This window comes from Scatophagus argus, chromosome 8, assembly GCF_020382885.2.
Source record: "Scatophagus argus isolate fScaArg1 chromosome 8, fScaArg1.pri, whole genome shotgun sequence".
Classification (NCBI taxonomy): Eukaryota; Metazoa; Chordata; class Actinopteri; family Scatophagidae; genus Scatophagus; species Scatophagus argus.
In genome coordinates, this window is record NC_058500.1 from 8,627,573 (window position 1) to 8,635,983 (window position 8,411).

The window sequence follows — 8,411 nt, forward strand, 5'->3', positions numbered from 1 at the left end:
CAAAATTAATTTCCGTCTGTTCTCTCGCCATACCTTCTCACTAGACACATGAAGGAGATCTCTGAGCTGCAGGCGTTCCAGAGGAGTGAGATTGAGTGTCTGTACAAGGAGCTGGGCAAAACGCTGCCCCCCAATGTCGGCCTGCTTCATGCCGTACCCCCGAGTGGCCGCAGGCGCAGGGCCAGCAAGCACAAGCTAAAGGCTGGAAAACTGCTCAATCCTATGGTGCAGCAGCTCAAAAACAATCTCAACACCTCCACAGAGAGAAAAGGTGTGTGGGTTGGGATGGTGTGGTGATGAGTGGTTTATGTGATGGTTTATATGTAGAGGAGAGCTTTTTCAGTCTGAAGCACACAAGTTGAAAACACAGGAATGGCGTCAGGTTCAGAAAACTGTAGGAGTGTGTGATTCACAGTGATTCACTCTCACACTTTATTCTCACCCCACCACCACCCCCAAGGTGAAAGTGCTGCCAGTTCATCGGGCTCTCCAGCTAAAAGCTCAGTTCTGTCAGATGGCTCGGCCCACTCCAGTGGCAGCTCCAGCTCCAGCAGTCAGCCCTGTACCGCCCCAGAGCAGGTCCACACCCAGCAGCCCTGCTCCCTGAAAGGTTCTTTCTCCACAGACAACATCTACGCCGGGCTACACAGTGATGGAACGGCCAACCAAGCTGGTCCTGGCCAAGGTACACTACATGTGAACGCTGATCTGTATGTGTGTGTGTGTGTGTGTGTGTGTATGTATTTTGGTATGGCACATCCTATCTGCAAAACTGCCACTAGGGCTAAGATAAATGCAGTGTTAATGTTGCCCATGGACAAGATTTTGCAAGTGGAAGGATCAAGAGTCTCACCCTTAAGGATTACAGACACAAAGAGGGCCACCTCATACTGTGTATAGAACCACTGCAACTAAGAGAATCTGTTGCATAGAGGATAATGATTTCATAATAAATTATACATAATAGATATGTCTCAAAGTTTTTCAGTAGCCATTATTTAACAAAGTTATTAACTAAGCTATGTAGTCCACTGCAATTTAGACAGTTGGATAGAAATATATACACAGATGCATGTTAAAGCTAAATGACTGAGATAAAGAAAGGTCACTGTATTGGCATTTGTGCAACCAAGAGCTGTGTCTCTACTCTGCTCTTTGCAACATTTTGTAGTTAGCAGTAAGCACAGTACCTCCAGTAACCACAAGGAACTGGTTTTGTCTGTCAAGCTGTCACAGCTTGCCGTGTTTATTTTTTTTTTTGTCTTATGTGTTGTAATTTAGTTGAACTCAACAACTTTGTGCAGCTGATACGCAACAATTTCAGCCAGACTTTTTGTGTTATCAGCCCCAGAATCTGTTTTTGGGTAACTGGGTGATTTCTTGCTTTCAGGTGTTGTGGTTTTTAATTAATGGTAATAATAATAATAATACAATTATTAGTAATAGTAGATAAATTATTAAGTATAATGTATCTAATTATATATACTTATTATACTTACTTGCTAATTCTGATGCACTGTATAAACACTGTTCAAACATCAAAATTGAAATACATTATTTTATCTGACCCCTTCAGATAAATAATAATAAATGAATTATTTAATAGACAAGCAAACAAATAATTTAAGAAGTCAAACATCCACTATATCCTTGCTCAGTAGTTGTTTTTTCCCCCTACTTAATGTCTTCGTTATGAGTTGTAATTATTGTTTGAAATGTCCTGTTAATCACCAAATAATATGGTGGGTTCCTGCATATTGGGCACTCCTTCTTGGTATCCTTTGCTGGTGCTTTTGATGGTGGGGATTTCTCATCCCAGTCTCTGTGCACTTTTACAAAGTGTCTCTCTTGTTTCTTCTCTTCTTCCCTCTTATATTCATTTTTACAGGCTGGACGGTTTACCACCAAACGTCAGAGAGAGTCACCTATAAATCTAGTAGCAAACCACGCACTAGATTCCTCAGTGGACCTGTGTCTCTGTCCATCTGTTTGTATTTGTTCTTTTCTATTTCCCCTCACTCATGTCCATTTTCTCTTTATTTTAACCTGCCTCTCTCTTCTATCAACCATTTTTGTTATTTATGTGTTATATAGTGGATCTTCTGTTTCACCCTCCTCACAGGCCTCCTCACCTGACATACATCACCCAATTTCTATTTTGACCTCTCACCCCTCCTCCCTCAGTGACCTTTTTTTTTCCTGACCACCAGAGGATATCCATCACATGCACACACTGATGTTTGTATTCAAAACTCATAGGAACAAAGACAACTGAATCTAGCTATTTAAAGCTTGTGCAGCTGGGATGTTTTTCATTTTCATCTTCAAGCAATCAATGAAGCAGATAGCAGATCTCATTTCTGCATGGAATGTGTTTTTGTTGGAAAACTCATTAGGTTAAACATCATAATTTGTGGACACTTGTTTAATTTAAGTGCAGATAATGGCACTGTTGGTTTCCAGTCTTGTTCTTAGATTTGTCTGAGCAAATATGGCCTCCATTAAAAAATGATATTCTGTATGAGATTTAAATTTTAAAGCTATTGGAGCACTGGATTTAGAACAGTTATATATAGACATATGTGACAGATGTATTTTATCTGTTAATGGTCATTGCCATTATGTGATTCTAATTAATGCTGCTATCTGTAGGTTGTAAAATTGTATCACTTTGGTGCCCCCAGTAGTGGTATCAAGTAGACACTGGCAGACAGGAATAAAAACCTGTTTAATAGAGTTAGAAATTCAACTTCAAATGGAGTGAAAGCTGTGTATTTACAATTTCTGTCAGCCTATTTGATCTGCACCTTGTGTACGCATTTAGATGTGTTTTGGCTGTCTGATATGTTGTTAAAATAAGAAGACTTGTCACAGCAGTGGCTTTCTAAATTGTCTGGCGAGGATATTTGTTCTAAGGGTTCAGATTATTTCCTGGACCTTGTGATATTTAGTGCAACTTCAAGAGTGTTTCCATCTTCTGGTGCAGCAGCGGTCATGTTCTACTTTGTCACAAAGATTTTGCCATTGGTCCTCCTGTATGGAAGCACTGTCTGTGGTGGCCAGAAATAGTTATAATGACTCTGTGAATTTCAAATGATACCAAAGAGTCTGGCCACCATTCAGTTTCATGGCTTGAAGATTGAAAAAGAAACACTTCCATAGCGTGCGCGCCCTTGCCTCTTACTGATCTGTGTGTGTGGCTTCCAAAGCCCAGGCTGCACTGCAGGTAACTTCACACAGCCTATCCTCTGGCAATCATCCACAATTCACAGAACCACAGTTACATTCAGAACCATTCGTTTGTGGATATATTACCCTCTCCCCATCATAAAAATGCTTTGTGCAGTGCTTCTGGCTTTAATAAATAGACCCCATGAGCACTCTGGGGCTAGTCCTCTCCAAACATGGGACTCGGGTCAGATCTAAAACAAGACAGGGTGCCTGTTTGTACAGGTGTGTGTGTGTGTGTGTTTATATGCGAGAGAGAATACCTAAGCCTTTTTATCCTATTTATTTGTTGTGTGTTCCCATCCACTGTTAATTTTGATTCTGTAACATCTCCCATGTCGAGGCACTTTGCCCAAGTGAGCAATCCTCTGTATACTAACACAGAGAACTGCCACCCCTCCCTCCCTCCCTTCCTCCACCAGCCCTTCCCTGATAGACAGGGCCCTTTGCTGTGGTAGAGGAGAGCTCTCTCTGTCCCTCATGTTTGGACGGAGAAGACGTGCATGGTGCAGGCGCCAGGCAGGGCACTGATGGAGACTTGCTCCGCCATATGAAGGGCTGTATCATCAATATTACTACTTCCTTTTTCCCCCCTTCCTTCCACCTCTCCTGAGTTACCTGCATGTTTCTGACAAGTGCTGACTCTTGAGTTCCAGCTAGTATCTGTGTGCTCTTTCAGTTTGAAGTTTTATTTGTTTTGGTTTCATGTTTTGTTTCACAGGCATTCTCACATCGTCAAAGGGATCTCTTTTTAATCCAGGATCCAGTCTTCCCTTCTTAGAATACACTTATTATCTTGTGATGGTCTCTCCCTTCCACCTAATGGACCATTTAATTCATACTAAATCTTGCAAGTAAATCAAAATTATTTGTAAAGGAGATCAAGACGATAGTGGCTGCATTTAACCAGACTCGTGTCCAACACAGTATTGCTTAAAGACAGTTCATTAAGGTTGCCAGAAATGTAGGAACTAATTAACATGCAACATCAGAGAACACGGTTAGGTGTGCTTTTCTCCTAAGCTTGTAAGGTACACTTTCTAATAGTCAACTCTTGAAATGATTGCTTATTGTAAAGAGAACACATAGGCTCTTTTCTTCCAGTCCACCTTACTGGTTTTCAAACCCCTTGTCCTCCTTTTTCTCTTTCTCTCTTCCCCTGATTGTTTTGATAGCTGAATGTGCTTTTGAGGCAGCTTGTCCACATACTTGTGGTGTGCAGTGTGTCCTGGCCTAACTGTTTATGTCTTGTGCTGTTTTACCTTTTTATAGGGTCCACTCTGAAACGACTTTGTCTAGGCAAAGAGCGCAGTAGTAGTAACTATCTCATTTACTTTCTTACTCTCTGTCTTCCCTACTCTGTCCTTACTATTTTAGTCCTCCTTTTGTTTGTATGTGCACTTTTTCTTTTTCTTGTTTCGTTACTTTGGAAAATGTGACAGTTATTTCTGAAAATGTGGGTACCCTACAGATTTTTGCATTCATTTTCGTTTGTTGTTGTTGTTATGCATGGCAGTGTCGATGTCTTGATTGCTGAAATTTGTCATTGCTTGCATATCAAACATTTCATTTGTGTTTAAATGCTAATGAAAGTCCATCTATGTTGTAATCCTTTGGCTGCTATAGTTGCAAAATATGTGTCGCAGTAAATAAGTTGTATACACATTTACTCCGGCCTCAACAAAACCATAAGGACCATTCTTAAAGTATTAAAAAATGGCTTTTGTGGAAATGATATTATAGGTTCATTGTGTCAAAAGTGCCTTAAACTACACCTTACAGCAGCCAATTGATTTGACTGTCCAAGTATTTTTGTAACTGGACAGATTTTTAAGACCTTTGCATCTTTTCAGGGTCTTCTCTCAACAACGCTGCAGCTCGGACCGCCGCCAGTCAGACGCAGTCGTCGCTCGCCGCAGCCACACCCTCGCCGTCTCCTCAGCCGATCACGCGGCTCGCTCAGGTCCAGACCAACAACAGCAACAACAAGAGAGGCACGTTCACTGATGACCTCCACAAACTGGTAGATGACTGGACGAAGGAGACTGTTGCGGCAGCCAGTCAACCCCGGCCCTCCCTGAACCAGATCAGACAGCAAAGACGCCAGCAGGACCTGGAAGCCCGAGCGCCAGTCATGGGAGCAGCTGCACGTGAGGTATTCGAAATGGAAATGAGCACTCAGGGATAGACGATTAAGGATCAGTTTTTGAGTTGTGCTTTTATCTGTGATATTGTACTTGTGAAGAGGTTTGTGCACTTCTTGTACAACAACTCCCTTCTGTTTCAGATGAAATGCCATGTTGGTCCCAGCAAGTTCCAGCTGCCACTTTCCTGCCCGCTGACTGCTGCTTTAGGTCCTGGTATGCCCACAGCCCTTGGTACCAACACCTCAGCAATGCTCCCTCCTGGGTACCTTTTGCCAGCAGGCTCCTATGGTGGAATGGTTCCCGGTCCTCTTTACCCCCAGCAGTGGCCTGGCATGCCTAGTCCTGTAGGGTCCGTGGGTCCTGTAGGCCTTCTTGGTGCTGCAAGAATGATGCCCTATGCCACAATGGCAAACCCAGGGATTAAAGCCTACCCCCTGGTCATGCACGACCCAGAGAATGACCACTGTACAAAAACCACTAGGACTACCTAATCTGCAAACTAAAGTGTGTTATTGTGTCTGGGCAGAATAGTCCAAATCCACTCTGTTCTGGTTGCCCAGATTCACACATGTACATAATCTGATCTTGTAAATAACATGATGCAAGTGTTGATATTCTTTATACAACACGTATATCTGTAGTGAAGTGTATGTGCGTGGGTGTGTGCGTGCATGTGTGTGTGCGTGTGCGTGTGTAGTATATAGTAGATGTTCAGTTTGTCTACATACCCTAATTCTTTTTGGCTTCGTTCTTGACTAAATTCAGCCATACAAGACACTTTGTCAGTGGTCACAAAAACGCATTTCACTTTATTTTTTATTGCTGCAGTTTTCTCTTTGTTACATACATGTTAAACACTACATTGGAATCCAAACACCAGTGGTTTGAGATAAGGTAACGGGACAGTATTTATGATGAAGATATTTGAGGAGATGTAGTGCCTTGAACATTGATTTATAGACTTTTTTTTTCCTTCTGTGAAACAAAGCATGTCTGCAACCAAGTTATTTTATTTTTGCGGTAGCTTGAGTGCAGTCTCTCATTTTTTTTTTTTTTTAATGCATTACAGACACTTTTGTTTTTGGTTTACATGTGAATGCCCTAGTAGTACTGCACTAATAACTGCTCTTATTTAAATAATAAAATCATATTTTAACCCTTGTTTACTTTACACCCCTGTGACAGATGGAATGCCATAGTGGTGAGATGTATCGTTGCCTTGCAGAAACAAATGGTTAATGTATGAATGATGAGAGAAGAAAAAAAAAATTACGCCAGCAGCCAAAACCCACAATTTCAGGTCAAATGGCTCAGTTGGACAAAAACTCTTTTTGGTAGGCCAACTAGACAGCATAAGAGCTGTAGCCTTGTGCTCAGAGGAAAGACAGTGTCCAGAGCCATATACCTGTACACTGTACATAGTTCTTTCTACAGTATATGCCTCTGGTAATGTTCTGATAAGAATGTAGCAATTAATATGTGAAGGCTTGAGGCTTAAAAGTGCAATTTAACCCCTCCACAAAGCTTTGAACGTGGCCTTGCCACAAGCCTTATTTCTGATGTGTGCAACAGGAGCAAGCTGAAAAGTTGAACAAAGTTACAAATCACCAAGCAAAACAGATAGACTTTACCAGGCAAATTATAAGCATAACCACAAACCACAACTCTGAAGTCACTACTGCTAAATGTTCTTTCAACTTGTCTGTCCTATTACTCAGCATACACTGTTTGTAAAATATTTTGTGCAATCACCAGTTAAGTCTGACCTATTTTTTTTATTATTATTATTTGATGCTTAAAGCTTGATTTTTTTTTTTTGATGCTGCTATTGTCTGAGGGGATTCCACTGTACAGTTCTTTCTTTTCACATAAGATGGTACTTAAAAAAAACCCTCCTCAAATGAAATTAACAAAAGATATGCTCACAAAGCAGTGTTATTGCCTTATTGAAATTTTGATTTTCCAGGTTGTTTGCGATGACGGCCTCTTTTTTTTTTTTGTCATTTTCTTTTCAGTAATAATATTACAAAATTCAAATGAAACTTGATGCGGGAGATTTGCACAACATATAGTCTCCTTTAATTCTGATGTTTCCTACACTGTACAAAGTATAGTGGGTTTCACCGCCTGTACTTTTTTATCACTGACAAGCATGGCCAACTTTTCATGTTCCACAAAGCAAATATAAACAATCCAGCTGCTGTGGTTACAAATGTCACATCTCCACAACACATTTGAAAGGTTTCAGCACCCCCAATCCTGCCAAGCTGTGAATTGTACAGTTTTCTTGTAGTTTATATTTGTACATTTTGTTTGTGTGACTGTTTAGGGGTGGTGGTGGTGGTGGTGGAGGAGGAGGGGTTGCTTTGATGTATATTATTCCATCAATTCGGTTTGAATTGGACTTTTATAGGATATTATGCAGAGTCTTCTGCTTTGATGAAATACTTCCAGTAGTAAGAGATTTCTGTTCTCTGTCACTTGTGTCTGGTATGTTTTGTTCCACCTCCCTCGCTGCTAACACATGGGGAGCAGAGGAGGGAATAACAACTGTTGGCATGTTCATTTGGATGCAGTGGCCAGAGAGCTGAATTGCACAGAGGAGGAGCAGTCCTGACTTTTCCCGACTCTGCTCATCTCTCTGCACAACATTGCCCCCTGGTGAATATGCTGTGATTGTCAAAAGCTCGTATTTTAAACCTGTGTGGGATTGCTTCTGCCTGCTGTTTGTCCCACTGCATTACCCCACCCTGCCCTGCTGCACTCTAATCACAGACTGTGTTGAGAGAGAAATAAATATTATTTTGTGCTTGATGATATGCTTCATTGTTTTTATTTCCTTTTTTAATTATTATTTTTATCAGCTGTGTCATAAGTTATTACATATCTAGTTACAAGAATATGAAGCATGGGGCTAAGGTTAACCATTAGGATCGATTTTTAGCAAGAAAACACTAAATCAGGAGTGGTTATATTTGGTAGACTTGATTAAAACCTGCAGTCAGATCAGACTTGATATTTTCACAGCCCGTCCTG

General features: G+C 41.0%; 1 protein-coding gene across 10 annotated transcripts in view; it reads left to right on the forward strand.

Moving 5' to 3' along the window:
• The window catches only part of LOC124063588 (serine/threonine-protein kinase WNK2-like), a 41,355-nt gene extending 33,166 nt beyond the window's left edge, over positions 1-8,189 (forward strand). For 9 of the 10 annotated variants that reach the window (XM_046397387.1, XM_046397380.1, XM_046397382.1 and 6 more), the window contains 4 exons: positions 45-271; positions 461-685; positions 5,082-5,383; positions 5,516-8,189. In XM_046397387.1, coding sequence (XP_046253343.1) covers positions 45-271; positions 461-685; positions 5,082-5,383; positions 5,516-5,866 — 1,105 coding nt within the window. In that variant the 3' untranslated portion in view covers positions 5,867-8,189. Of the gene's footprint in view, positions 1-44; positions 272-460; positions 686-1,888; positions 2,509-5,081; positions 5,384-5,515 lie in introns of those variants that run through there. The other variant, XM_046397386.1, reaches the window with a different exon arrangement.
• The last annotated feature ends 222 nt before the right edge of the window (positions 8,190-8,411 follow it).